Source organism: Myodes glareolus, chromosome 16 (genome assembly GCF_982192425.1).
Source record: "Myodes glareolus chromosome 16, mMyoGla1.1, whole genome shotgun sequence".
Lineage (NCBI taxonomy): Eukaryota > Metazoa > Chordata > Mammalia > Rodentia > Cricetidae > Myodes > Myodes glareolus.
In genome coordinates, this window is record NC_142041.1 from 72,783,210 (window position 1) to 72,798,630 (window position 15,421).

At 33.5% G+C, this 15,421-nt stretch overlaps 1 protein-coding gene across 7 annotated transcripts in view; it reads left to right on the plus strand.

The window, feature by feature from the left end:
- Ralyl (RALY RNA binding protein like) overlaps window positions 1-15,421 on the plus strand; it is a 758,034-nt gene that overhangs the window by 564,204 nt on the left and 178,409 nt on the right. For all 7 annotated transcript variants that reach the window (XM_085677394.2, XM_048420264.3, XM_048420263.3 and 4 more), the window contains one exon: window positions 7,682-7,757. In XM_085677394.2, the coding sequence (XP_085533520.1) occupies window positions 7,682-7,757 (76 nt within the window). The remainder of the gene's footprint in view (window positions 1-7,681; window positions 7,758-15,421) is intronic.

The window sequence follows — 15,421 nt, forward strand, 5'->3', positions numbered from 1 at the left end:
TACCTTAAAATTCTGTGAGAAAAAAATGGCCTGTACTGTTTTGGAAATCTTGTATTTCCCCACAATGAAGGATAACTTGAAGGGAGGTTCCCCACGCCTTGGTACCAGGGCTGCTGCTAGATAGTCTGTTGTTCTTGCGGGAAACATTATCATCTTCTCTCTGCAACAAACCCACCATGTAACTGATGTAAATACATTACACATGCTTGCAATTCTCAAAAAAATAAAGACAAATTCTTCATGTAAAATCTAGAAAAAAAATATAGCAACTACCAAAGATCTGGGTGCATGCATTTCTTTTGTTCTTTTTCACTTTTTCCTGGAAAAGAAATCAGTTTGCATCTCAATGAATGAGACACAAGGATAAAATTTAGCAGTTGATTAGGAAGAAGTTCCAGTTTTCACTCTTATTTGTCCTTGCAGACAGACCCCACAGCACAACAAATGGGCATCTGGCCAGCCAGTGATCTTTGCATTAGCATTCTAATAACCAGAGGCCAATGCACCATAGTGCTGTGTCAGAACTAATTTATGAAACTAGGTCCACAGGCTCATTAAAGTGGTCACAATTCAGTGGCTGCCCAGTAAAATTAGACTACAGTTTCGCTCTCAGAACAGTGAATATTTTAACATACTATTAAGGGCATATTTCAAATGTTAAAACTAGCTTTTATTTTGAGAATGGAAAAACAACAAGATTAGGAAGTCATTTACTTTTGCAATATAAAATTGTTTTAATTTAGCTTTTGGCTCAAAATCCTTGGCATTATGGAACACAGAATAACTGAACTTAGCATTTGCAAGAACAGTGCATTTTCCCCTCTGAGAAACAAACACTTCTGTGCAGCTCAGGGGAACCTTAGGGTCATAAATCCACATAGCTAGTAAATCTCAGGCAACAATACTGGTAGCCCAGGGTGCTTCTCACAAAGGTGTTTCCCATGTCTCCCTGAAGTCCTCTTTAATCACATGTCTACCCTCCCCATAGCACCAATCTCCCCCAGCTCAGAACACATTGCTCTGCAGGCTGCTTTCCACCAAGAAACTGGGCTTCAGAGGTCTAGAAAGTGCGGTTTCCAAAGTCTGGTACAGAGCAATAAGATGTGGTGTGTGTGTGGGGGGGGGTAATTTTGTAAGTCTAATGCAGTTGCTTTCAAGGCTAACCCTAAGATAGTCATCCCACATTGCAAGGGTGGGGTGCATCGTTTTCTGATAGCTGGATGCTTTTAACATGGTGCATGATCAGTGATAAAAATGTTTGTAGTAAGCAGAGATAATGGTATTGATATATCAGTATCTAAAATATCTGTATTTGAAAAAGGAGAATGATTATTCATGCTCTTTTTATTTCACAGTGTTTCTTGGATCAGAACTAATAGTGACTGAAAAGAAAGGCTTTTTAGTGGTATTGGCGTATACTTGGGTTACTATATGGTTATATTCATTCCTTTGTCAAACATAACAGAGAGTTTTCTTTATCTCCCGAGTTTTCATTTAACAGGATGGTAATGAGTTATTAAATCTTCTAAATGTGAACAATAAAATATTCTAAATGACTACCCTTGGCAGTCTGCATGCCATAACTGAATTATTTAGGTATCTATTTGAACGTAGGAAAAAGGAGGGAAATAGCTCTCAAAACAAAGATTTTCTTTTTGGTAACTCCTCAGAAAAACATTGTTAATTTAGAAAAGAGCATTGCCAATATAAATATTCTGTTGTACTAGATATGTCTCTTACACCAAGCTCAAATGTATAGAAAGTGGTACGAGATAGTAGGAATTGTCAGTTTACTGTATTAATCAAATAATAAATAATTTAAAAGATTACATTAACCTTAAAAACCAGAATGTTTCAAATTAAATCTTTGGCAAAGAAATAATTCAAGAATGTCAAGATATCTTACAAACCAGTAATGTGAGAGAGTTGTGTGCTACTAAGTGTGAACAAGTGTGGTATTCAAAACTATTCTAGATTTCTGCGTGTGTATTAGGACATTTGAGCTAAACATGTGTGAAATAGACAAAATACCACTTTTCTTACCTATTCTAAATTGACCAACTAATTTGACAACCTATATAGTTGCATCCTCAAAACAGGATTCAAGTCACTCTCACTTTACTGAATGTATTGATATAGCTCACTTAGAGCAATAAACTACAAAAAAGACATGTCTTCTGGCCTGGATATATTATATTAACAAGAAAATAATTGAGCACTGATATAATGAGCAAAACACACTACAGGCACTGACGAACAAAGTTCGGTGAAATGAGGACAGCTCTTCAGAAGTTGATTGTCAAAGAGCACAAGCAGTCACTGCAGTGAGGAGAGTGTGCGGAAGTCAAGCTGCTGCCCACAGAGGCCACTGATTCATGGAATTTTTGGGGGGCAGGGTGTAGTGTTACAGGATCTTCTCAGATTCAGCCTTATGAGGTAATGGAGAAGAGGTTGGGTTTTTGTTTTTTCTCACCTAAGAATCTTCAGATGAATGTATCTTCCTGTTCTGCTTTTTGCTTCCGGAAAAGACACTTCACAATAAAACCTGTCTCATTTGCCTCAGGCTTGTTTCAGTTTATTGACTCTTTTCAGGTTCACAACCTTACCACTATTTTTTGCCATAGTATCATGGTTTTGTTTATTCAGGTAAAATAAAAAGGGAATTTTGTATAGTTAATATGTGGTGCTCTTTAGCTTACCTTATGGGAGGTATAATTGTAACTAGACTATCAGGAGATTTTTGAAGTTGTTTGAGTTTGAGGTTTAATAAATAAAGTTTTGGAATATAGCTTCACTTCATCTGTTTTCTCATGCTAATTTGAACTAATAAAACCAATAATAAAATAAAATTACATTAAAATATGTCACATCTATTCTGCTGGGCAGTTAGTAAATGCTTATAGTGATTCATCTTATTACAAAATTCAATAACACCCCATTTCCAGGTGAGGAGCAACACTCTTACCCCATTCTCTAAGAAGAAGCGAAGCTGGAGTTCCCTTCTGCTTCCTCTCTCTGGAGCATGATGAAGAGAGAGAATATCAGCTAGAGTATGTGCAGTGCACCCAGCATGTGCAACACACACACACACACACACACACACACACACAAGGTCACCCGATTTTACCAGGACTTTTCAGCAGAATATGATTTTAATAGCTAGAAAATGAGGCTCAGACATCCAATAATATATGTACTTATTAAACTCAATGACCAGAAGCTGAAGTGAGAATTGCAGCGTATACCAAAACAATTACCCAATAGTAATTAAGCACAGTCTTTTCTAAAAGATATTTAAAGTAAATGTTTTTTAAACATAAATTCATAAACTTGCAGAAAACATTATTGTGGTTTATTTTTGCAGTTTTATAAAGTGTATGTGTGACTCAACTGTGTGACTCTAAAACATGAACTCTGTAGATAAAAGGGTTTCATTATTAAGAGTTAAGACACACTAAGAAAAATTCTAAATATAAGTAGGAAGAGTCTGTATGTAACTCAGGAGCCTAAGAAGTGACCTTTGACATTTCTCTGTGTTTAAATGATTTACTTCAATGTCCCTAGCTTATGATAGTGGATACAAATTGAAGTTTTTTCAGCCTTCCAGGTACTCTGCTTGTGTGTAGTTTGCACATTGCCAGAACAAACATGGAATCTCTTCAACAAGGTCATGATGCCATTTGCTCTTCTCTATGATCCCCATAAGATCAATAGTTTTTGATGCATCATAATTTGATCTTTGGCTTCTAACAAAGCTTGATTGTTCTCATAACATCATTATATTCTAACTCTACAGGTCCTTTCATGTAAAGATTAGTTCGTTTGTGTTCTTTCAAGGCTTTATCTTCATAACGATTAACTGAGATGCTGGTTTCTGTTTAATAAACTCAAACTTTAGGGGAGAGTCAATAGAGCACTGAAGACTCATACATATGCATGTATAAATATATATTTTATGTATTTGAAGGGGAATTCTGTATTAAATAGCTGACAGATGCTAAGAGGAAACTAAGGATTCAAATGAACTTTTGTAATTTTTTAAATTATTATTTTGTTCTTTTATGTGTATGAATGCTTCATAAGCACATTATATGCATAGCGTATGAATGCTTTTTGCCCATCTAAATTGGAAGCGGGTTAAAATTCCCAGGTATAGGAGTTACAAATGGTTATGAGCTGCCATGTGGGTGTTAGGTAAGCCTGAAACTTTTACAAAAGCAACAAATGTTCTTAGCTACTTAACCAACTCTCCAGGCCCTCATATGCATCCTTAATACCTTTGATTGGAAACTAATAATGTCGGAAATTCAGATTTAGTAGCTTTTCATGAAAGGCTTCCTCTGGTTTTAATAAACTGTCAACTCTTAACTGTATTTTTAGAACCACTAACAACACATTATAAAAAATTTAAGGATACTGACAATATTTTTCACTGACTGACTTGTTATGTTTATTTACTTATGAAGGCAACTTTACATTTTCATTTTTGTAAATCATGATATCAAAAATAGAGCTATACAATGAATATAATTATATTTGCCCAAACAAGCAGCCTATGTCATCATTACAGTTTTTAATTTTTTTCCAACTACAGTACATAGGGACAGTTATAAACAGTCTCGACACTCACGGTGCTTTATTTTATATTACATAAGACTTACTAACTTTTTTTTTTTACTCTCAACGAGGAATCATATAGTATAGGCAGGTTAAATCAAATTTTTAGTTTTTACTGACATTTCTAATGGCTTTCTCATACTCAATAATGTACCCCAAGTGTATTATCCTGTCCCCACCACCACCTGTACATCAGCTCCCAACCTCGCTTCAATCCATTTGCTTTCTAAACCCTGATGATATTAAACCAGGTGTGAAATAACACATATATTGTCATTATTATTCTCAACTTCTTAGTGATTCACTACCCACCATAAAAGACATAAAATACTTGTAAAATGTGTAATACCGGGATTTTAATCCATGTTCTCTCATTAAATTCTCTATGATTTGATTTCAAAGTTCATGTCCTTCCAAACATACCCTTTTAGAGGTTACTCTTCGGTAAATTAATAAATTGTTTACCTCTTATTTTCTTTCCATTATTCCAATTATAACTTCTTCTTAAGCAGGCTTTCAATTTGCATATTAATTTAAATAAAAGATATATTGTCAGTGTTTTTCAGTGACATAAATTTTGTTCAGTGCTGTGATTCTAGGGCTCGTCAATAGGGCTATATTGTCACCTGTAGCTATAAATCTTTCTCCACTCCTCTTTAGTTTTCTATTGTAAACTATGTCTTTTCTAAACTTGCACAAAGCAGTTGTCCTATTATCTGTAAGTGTATCACAATGAATATTATTTCCCAAGTCATATATTATACATATGCAATTATTTCACATGATGCGATTTTATCTTCTATTTATCTGTTTGTCTATCTATTTATCTTACCTTTTTTATTTTTTCATTTATTTTACATTTTATTTCCCCTTCTTCATCTCCTCCTGTATCATTCTCACACCTCCCACGTATCCACCCCCCATACACTCTTCCTCTGTCTCCCTTCAGAAAGAGCATACCTTCCATGGGAGTTAAGAATAGCTTATCAAGTTGAGGTAGAACCAACCTCCTGCCATCATAGAGACTAGGCAAGGTGTCCCAGGATGAGGAGTAGTTTCCCAAAAGCCTCTCAAGAGTCAGGGGCAAGTTCTCATCCCACTGCTATGAGTCTCACAAACAGATCATTCTACACAACTGTCACTCACATGCAATGGGAGCTGTCCCATGTAGGTTTTCACTCTTTTGAACAGGACTTCCAGTAGCATGTCTCAGTACCTGGCTGTCGATCTCTTCATCTACTTCCATAACTGTTGACTCAGTTTTAAACACATTGTTATTTAAAACAGCAAAATTATTTTTAAAGTAGCTTCACTAATTTATGCCAATACATAAATTGTATATGCATTGCACTTGCTCAGAAACTTGGTCAATACTTGATATTATCGGTCTATAAAATGTGAACTTAATGACTCATATTAAATTATCTCCAATTACTGATGGAAATGAGAACCTCTTATTTGTTTATTTATCACATTCTTTTTCTATAAAGTTAAGTTACTAGTTGTTTTTGTCAAATTTATTTTTGGTGTTTTGACTCATATTACTGTGGCGAAGATGACATATTCATATACTCAAGAAACAAATCCTTTGTCAATAGCTTTTTGTTCTTTCTGTGGTCTTTATGTGGGTATTGATATGAGAAAAATCCTAATTTAATAAAATGTAATTCATAAATGTTATGTTTTAATAACAGTGTTTTTATATCTGTTTAAGATGTCATTCCATATTTTGAGCTCATAAATTAGTTCTCATTCTTTTACCACTTAAATTTTACATATTTACCTTTTCTATTTAAATATTATTTTTTAATAATGGAAAGTAGGAATTCAGCTTTATAATTTGTCTTTTAAGTACCTAATTATTACAATACTATTGATTAAAATAGACATTTTGTTGACGAATTATAGCAAACACTTAAACTTGACTGAGGAATACCATAAATTTGAGGACATCCTGAGCTAAAGAGGATTTTCTTTAAAGCCTAATTTTCTAATTTATTCAATGCTTAATATTTTTTCTAAGCACAAGATTAGCAATTGTATGCAAGCACTATCACTTTATCTGGTCTCTTGTCAATCTTAGACTCTGGGTCGCATTTTCAGTTACTGAAGTTAAGATGTGACCAACTTGGAAATATGTATCATTCAATTTATGCTACAAAATAAATGTTATCTTTTTGTGTCTTCCTCAGTAAATATAATAAGCATTGTGATAACATAATGGTGAAAATTAAGACCTCCTTTAGAGAACAAAGCTCTAACAAATATAAATATTTATAACTGTAGAGATTTCTCAAATAATTTAAAAATCAGAAATGCTATATCATATTTGCTTTCATTACACGTCTTGATTCTTCTCTCATTGTTTAACACTTTTTTCCATAAAACATCAAATTCATATTGGTTATATATTTTTATGCTTTAATTTCTTCTTAGTATTTCCATTTCCCTAGTAGGGTATAAAATCCTGAGAATCAAGGTCTAATTGTTTTTTTGTATGTGACAATTCCTATAATATCTCATGTAAAAGAGAAGTTTCATACATTTTAGATAGCATAGCATTTAAGATTTGTGTAAGAAGAATGAAGAAGTTGCTTAATTGGTAAAGTATCTGCCAAACATGAAAATCTGAGTTTAATTCCTCAGAAACCATACAAAAGGCCTGAGGAAGTAAAATTGTTCCCATAATTCCATTTTTTGTGTGAAGGGTTCAGTGAAACTAATTAACTAGAACACATTACCTAGGTGATGAACTTTATGTTCAGTAAGAGACCCTGACTCAAAAAAGTAACGTTGAAATAAAAAAAATAACACTAGATGGGGACCCACAGTTTCTATGTATGTTCACACCTGCATTCTCTCATATGTTCTTACATGCACACTAACATGCACAAGCACCTTATGTAAAATGTCACACATAGACACACAGATAAATTATTTAATAAATTAAAATTGTAAAAGAATTTGCATAAGTAAGTAGAAAAAAATAAATGCTCCATGGTATAATGTTTCCAAATTGTTTTTCTGTGCTATTTTTTAAAAAATACTATTCTTTTATTTTCAGATATTAACATGGCAGGGGAACCCAAACCTTATAGACCAAAGCCAGGAAACAAGAGGCCACTGTCTGCTCTTTATAGGTAAGTAAGAAATACCATCCCACTACATATATGAAGTTTTTGCCACTTTATGAGAAAATATGATTTGAAAATAATTAACTAATTTAAAACAACAATCTTTATTATTAAATTATACTGATTAAACACACACACACCAAGAGTCATAGTAGAAGCTTAAGCAGTAATGTAAATGAAAATTTCTCTCCTGCCTGGGACTCCCACAGTCGTTCAGTCACAAAGGAACACACAGAGGCTTATATTAATTATAATCTATTTGGCCTATTAGCTCAAGATTATTCTTAACTACCTCTTACAACTGAAATTAACCCATAATTCTTGTCTATGTGCAGCCATTTGTCTTCGTACCTTTTCTCAGTGAGGCATTCTCATTTTGCTTTCTCAGTTTCTGACTGGTGACTGCCTTCTCTGCCTTTCCTCTTCCCAGAATTCTCCTAGTCTAGTTACCCTGTATATACTTCTTGCCTGGCTACTGGTCAATCAGAGTTTTATTCAACCAATATGAATGACAAATATTTACAGTATACAGGAGCATTATCCAACATCAGCTTAATATTCTCATTTATAATAATATACTTGCCAATCATGATCTGTGATTACACGAAAATGCTTGCAAAAAAACAATTTAAAAGAAGATGCTCATGGTTTTGAATGTTTCACTACACAGATGGCTGTACTGTTTCTGAGCTCATCATGATAACGTTTGCTTTTGAGAAACGGCAGGGAAGAACAAAGCTGCCAACTTTGTGACATACAAGAGACAGTCAACAAAAAAGGAACCAAAGTACAGCATCCTGAGCCATACATCCAGGGATTTATTTCCTTTAACTAGACCCCATATTCTAATATCCTGCTTTCTATGAATTCAGTAGATTAATGCATTTATGAAGTCAACATCCCCATGATCCAACCCCTTTTTAAAAGCACCACCAACTAGTAACAAAGGTTTTAACACATGAAATTTAAAGGGTTGTTAGTATTTCAACTACAGCAATAATCATTTCACGAAGCTGGATAGATTCTTTCACAGTTAAGAATGCTTGCCGATCTTCCAGAGAATATGGGTTTTGCTGCCAAAACAGTAAACAATCTGTGCTGCTGACCATCTCACACGCTACACTGTGGGTGTCTGAATACTACTTGATGTGTTTTTATTTCATTCTTCTTCAATAGATCAAGAACTTGGGGTTACATTAATTATTGAATATTTTTATCAAGTCAGGCTATTAGAAACATAATACCAGTAGTCAAACACATGTCAGTAGGTGTTATACCCCAGTATTCCCCCAACTATAAATTAGTTCATCTAATTTTGTTACACTGTCTATGTCATCTCATGCCTACTTTCTCAGAATGACAAATAGGAAAAGGCAGGAATGAATTCATTACCCAAACACGTGGCATATTTTGTACTTTGTTTGAGGCAAAGCTAAGCACTACACATCATTTTCTGGTTAGTTTCTTTTTAAATGTGCACATAATTAGTTGTTGTAAGTACAGAATCCTGAAAGTCATGGAATAAGTTATCAACAATGCAATCTGGCAAGGTTTTTTTTTTCTTTTTTCTCTCATCACAAAGTTACTAGTATCTGTATAATGATGTTAGCTTTCATATTTTCTCTATTCTGGGATAGTTTTTATTTCCTTATGGAGATGAAAGCTCATTAAAAAACACTAGTGTCTTTCTAACTGTTATTTCTTTTTACTATCCAGTAGTACTGTGTTGTAAATGTTTGGTTTAAGTATGCTGTACTATAAATAAATTACATCAGTGGGAAAATGTTTATTTGACCTATTTTTATCTATTGAAGTAAATTAAAGTAGAAATTGACAGACAATAGCAAAGGGAACAAAAAGGAATAAAAGTGAAGCTGAAAAAACCTTTTTAAACTTATTTTTTCATTCTTACATACATTTAATAGTACTTTACTTTAATGGGGAAAATATTTCCATGATGATTATGTGTCTATTTAGTATACAAGTCCTGAAGGTTAAGAATACATCCCTGCCACATAAAAAAGAAATCTAAATTTCAAATAGAATAACCCTTGTTCTTTTCAATGCAAAGTAGCAAAATTAGTTAGTGACACTGGTCTTCCGCTCCTATGGCTGGGGACCTTGTCACTAGAAGACAGTTTCTAACTTCACCCATCTGTTAGCACCTGAAAGAAAACAGGTTAGACAAAACACAGCCTTTCTAGTCACCAACATAAATCAGACTGAAAGAGCAATTGTTGCATACTAGATACTTCAGAAACACAATAAAATTGGCATCTATTTGTGTAATGATACTTCAAGTAAAGTAACATACTGATTCTCATCTTTCCTTCTTTTTTTTCTTCCATACTGGACATTGAACTCAGGGACCTTCACATGTACTACTTAACTATTTCTCTTCACTGTTTTTTATTTATTTTATTTTATTTTGAAATAACACGTAAATAATTTGACCAAACTGGTCTTTGAACTAACATCCCAGCACATGCCAGTCTGGAGTTTATGGTTCTCCTTCCACAATCTTTAAACTAGCTGGCTTACAACACTAATTATAATTAGAGGCCAGACTATAGTATTCATGATCATAAAAAATTTTGTATCTGAGGTGAAATCACTTACTCTATTTGAAAGAGGAGATGTTCATCTTTGAAATGACCAATTTGCATTTCCTAATGTTTAAAGTTTCGAGTCTACTTATTTAGCCTCCATAAAATAACATGATTCCATTTAACCTTCCACATTTTAATACATATTAAAGATGTCTTAAAGATTAGACACACAGAACACTTATTTAATATGCTTACAGGGGTCAAAGAACAGCTGGTATAGAAGTGCAAAACCATAGAATGAGAAAAAAAGGGTAATGGGGTAAAAGGGCATTATGTACATAATTAAAGGAAGTTTCTCATTTACTATATTGCTTTAAACTGATGCATTTCTGTGACTGCATTCTGTCTGGGCCTCTGCCTGAACAGTGGTAGGACCTTCTTCAACCCCATCCACTTTGTCACTGTCATCTGCCGCAGTTTGCTTTTCTCATTAAATACGCACTGACACAGGACTGTGCTTTGTATCTTGTAGTCAGATGATTTTTCAATATATCCATACAAATTTCACTAGTACTCACTGTATGTTTAATTGACACTGTATACACAGTAGATAGACAAATACACTATAGCGACACTTAAAATAATCATACTGTATTAAGCACAAGTTAGATGTAGAAATAGATGAGATGCCTGCTTACACTCCAAGAAGATAAATGAGATCATTACTGATTCTGCCTAAGTAGAAGGTCTGGAAGTGATAGGAATAAGAGGATGCTTGAACTGCCTTCTAAACAAGTAACGATTACATGCTAAAGTAAAGGCATAACGAGCAAAGAAAGCATACAAAAGCTGAAGCACAGAGAACACAAAAGAGTATGGCTTAGTGAGAACTGGTATGGTTAACCTGGAGAAGAACAGGAAAATTATGTTGGCGAGAGACATAAATACCTGTACGTATTCTATTGATATCAATATTCTATTAATATTAGACTTTTAGTTTTTAGACAACAAGCAATCATTTGAGTATGTGACTGAGGAAGTGATATGTGAGGGAGGAAGAGATGCCCAAGGACTCCAGCTTTGGCAAAGAAAGAAAGATCATAGGAGTGAAATAGAAGAAGGAAAGACAAAATAAGTACTGAAAGCTCAGATATAAAGTCTGTAGAAAGGAGAAAAATAAATTATTCCACTATTGAACATGAATTCATAGAGACAGGCAATTCATTACAATAGCCCTTGTAATAAAAATGTCTCCCATTAGAGTTCATTTGTAAATGAAACATAATTAATCATTTCTGAATATTTCATAAATATTGGACCTAGTCGTAATCATGAATAGCTCGTCTATTCTGCAGGGAAAATACTGTAATATCTAATAAATTGCTGCTTCAAATGTTCTGTGTACATTGTAAACTATGAATAGTATCTTGAAATTATTATTTTCTCCTAGGAAGTAAGTTTTCCAGCATGCTAAGTTCCAACTAATACTAAATAATTGGTAAATGACTATTATTATTTAAATGACTGTTTTGCCTCTGCTTATAAAGCAGACAGGCCTTTCCTCTCTGGCTTGGGTAAAAATAAGAAATATACCAAAAAACAAAGAATGGTCATTAGAGCTAAACAAATGTAGGTTTTCAGTCAAGTAGTGGTAGTCTTCCAATACTCAGAGAATATAGCTTTAAAGGGTGGATAAGGTTTCATCTCCTTAATTCCACAGAGGTTATTGAGTACCACTTTCAAATATTGTGGGCATCACACAGGTATTTTTGCATGTGAGAAGACCTTAGTAGTCAAGTCACCATGAAGAAAAATTCAAGACTTCTTCAGATTGCAAAATAATAGTCTTCAGACACCAGAATAATCTTTTTCAGGCCATCCTTATTGGTGCTGGAAGTCATGAACTTGGGTAAATTATTTTTATGGACAAAATCAGAGCCTGCCTAAGAAAAGTAACTATAGTAAAGTATCAGTGGTAATATATTTTGGACTCCAGTGACATGAACTCTGTTATCTTTCATGATGATTCTGGAAGATCTCAGAAAAAGAAAACTCCAGGAGTCACAGAAAGCCATCCAGGACCTTGACAATAAAATTAAAATTCTGGAATTTAAGTTCTCATCATTGCAAACAGGAAATCAGTAAGGAACAATATATCTGTACCTTGTTGTCCGTCTCAGTGTATTGAGTTAACCATGCAGCTTTTGATTGCTGTGCTTTTCTTTGGTCCCATTTGATTTGATCAAAGAAAATACACCCTTATTTGTTGAAGTTTAAAATTTCCTTTGGGAATTCCTTCAGCTCTATAAAAGACTTCTTTCTCTTCTTCTTCTTCTTTGTCTTCTTCTTCTTCTTCTTCTTCTTCTTCTTCTTCTTCTTCTGCTTCTGCTTCTGCTTCTACTTCTTCTATTTCATCATTTTTCTTTTTGATAAGGTGGAACCACTTAAGGCAGCTTCTTTGATTCAAAGGTGGTGTATGAGGGTGTAAGGGAAGTATGCTTCTTTATTTCTACATGTGTACATCCTATTCCTTTAAATTAAACAGAAACCAAGGATTGATGAGCATACCTGGTTTAATTCAAAAGTATATATTTTTTCCAGAATCTATGTAGACATTGCATTAATATTGTTCCTAATCCAGTCCTCCAACACCTACAAACTACTGACTTATCATTTCCCAAAATTACAAGAGAAAATACCAAAAAAAGTGTTTAGATTTAAAATTTAATACTGGTGAGTACTTGAGGGTGAATTCCTTCAAATTAAAGTTCTAAATGAATGTTATAATACTTTTGTATCAGAATAGATTTTAAAAAATTCACTTTATGGGTAGCTGAAAGCTATGCCACTATTTAATGTGAATACCCTTAGTGAAATGTTAGATAGCAACAAGCACAGTATGACATGGAATTGATTTCTCATTCCTTAGGATCTTTATGGAAATGAAAAAAAAAGCTTCCTGAAAAAGAATATGCTTATGACTTTGGAACTTTAATTTGTAGTATAAAATATTAATTATGCTAATTATTATGATTGTTCAAAGGAAACTTCTATAGTATTACACAATATTTGCTTGAGAATGAAAACTAGAGTGCTTTCCTCTTAAAAATGTCTACTGTGTATTCAAAATGTTAGAAATAAGATTTATTCTACCTAAATGCATTGCCACTACAACATAGTAATTGTACTCATGAAGATAAACTTGTAAACTGGAAGGGAATCAATGGAAACCAGTGAGGAAAAGAGACACTGGTGAGGACATAGAACAGTTAGCAGGAGTTTGGGGCATAAGGTTCTGACACATGAGGGATGCGTCTCCTAAATTCTGAGATCTGCAATGGGAAAGATAAGAGCTAGAAAGAGTCAAGCAAGGATATTTTAACTGAATTATCGGATGTGAAGATGGTGCTAAACTCACAGTCAGTTAAATCATTTTATGTATCACATAGCTTCTCAAAGCAAAAGATTTTTATTAATCTCTACTTTATTATATTTTGTAACTATTGTGTTATTTGGAAAAATTATTTCTTTATTTTGTAAGATTATATTTACCATTTCCATTTCCTCCTATCAAACCTACCATATCACACCCTTGCCCTTCTAAAAATTCATCACCTCTTTCTTCAATGACTGTTGTTACATACACACACACACACACACACACACACACACTTGCACACACATTATTAAATAAATAAGTACAACAAATTCAATATGTAGAATGCTACTTGTGTGCATGCTTTTAGGGCTGAACATTTGATTACTCAAAGCAAAAGGTTTTTAATGCTTTTGTTTATGCTACATTCTTCAATTTAATGCTAGGCAAATGTAAGGTACAAACCTTTAAATTTTAAGCATCCAAAGAAATGCTGACATAATACCAATAAAAATTGTTTTGCTTCAAGCAATTCTCTGCTAAACTAAAGAATGGCCTATTTTTCATTTTCTGATTAATTTTACTGTACAAATTCCTATAGTTATCTTCTTTCCCATGTATTGAAGATATGACAGTAATAGAGAGGATACTACAGTAAAATCCCTTAGCAAAGAGGATCTATGTAATTACTTTATGATTCATATTGTTAAAATGCAATATCTATTTGCTTCACTGAAGACCAATATTTTAAAACATGGAAAAATAGTAATAAAGAAAACAATATAAAGACTTAATGAGACAAAGAGTTGGTGTTTTTTGAAAAAAAAAATCAACAAAATAGACAACCATTTATCCAAACTAACCAAAAGGCAGAGAGAGAATGTCCAAACTACAAAATCAGAAATGAAAAGGTGGACATAAAAACAGACATGGAGGAAATCCAGAAAATAATCAGGTCATGTTTCGAAAATCTCTACTCCACAAAATTGGAAATCTTAAAGAAATGGGCAATTTTCTGGATAAATATCACTTACCAAAGTTAAGTCAAGATCAGATAAACAAATTAAATAGACCTGTAACTGCTAAAGTCATAGAAACAGTCATCAAAATTCTCCCAATGGGAAAAAAAAAAGCCCAAGACCAGATGGCTTTAGTGGAGAATTCTACAAGATTTTCGAAAAAAGAAATAATACAAATACTCCTCGAATTATTCCACACAATAGAAACAAAAGAACATTACTGAACTTTTTACAAGGCTGCAAATACCCCAATTCAAAACCACATAAATAAATTACTAAGAAAGAGAATTACAGACCAATCCCACTAATGGACATTGGGGCAAAATATTCAATAAAATACTGGCAAACTGAATCCAAGGAAATATGAGAAAGATCATCCACCATGACCAAGTAGGGTTCATCCCAGAGATGCAGGAATGTTTCAACATGCTCTCACTGTAACCCACCATATAAACAAAATTGGGGAAAAAAAACCACATGATTATCTCATTAGATGCTGAAAAAGCCTGTGACAAAATGCAGCATCACTTCATGATAGAGATCTTGGAGAGAGCAAGAATAAAAGGAACAGACCTAAATATAATTAAAGCAACATACAGCAAGCCAACAGCCAACATTAAACTAAATGGAGAGCAATTCAAAGCAATCCCACTAAAATCAGGAGCAAGACAAGGATGTCAACTCTCTTTGTATTTATTCAATATAATACTTGAGGTTCTAGATAGA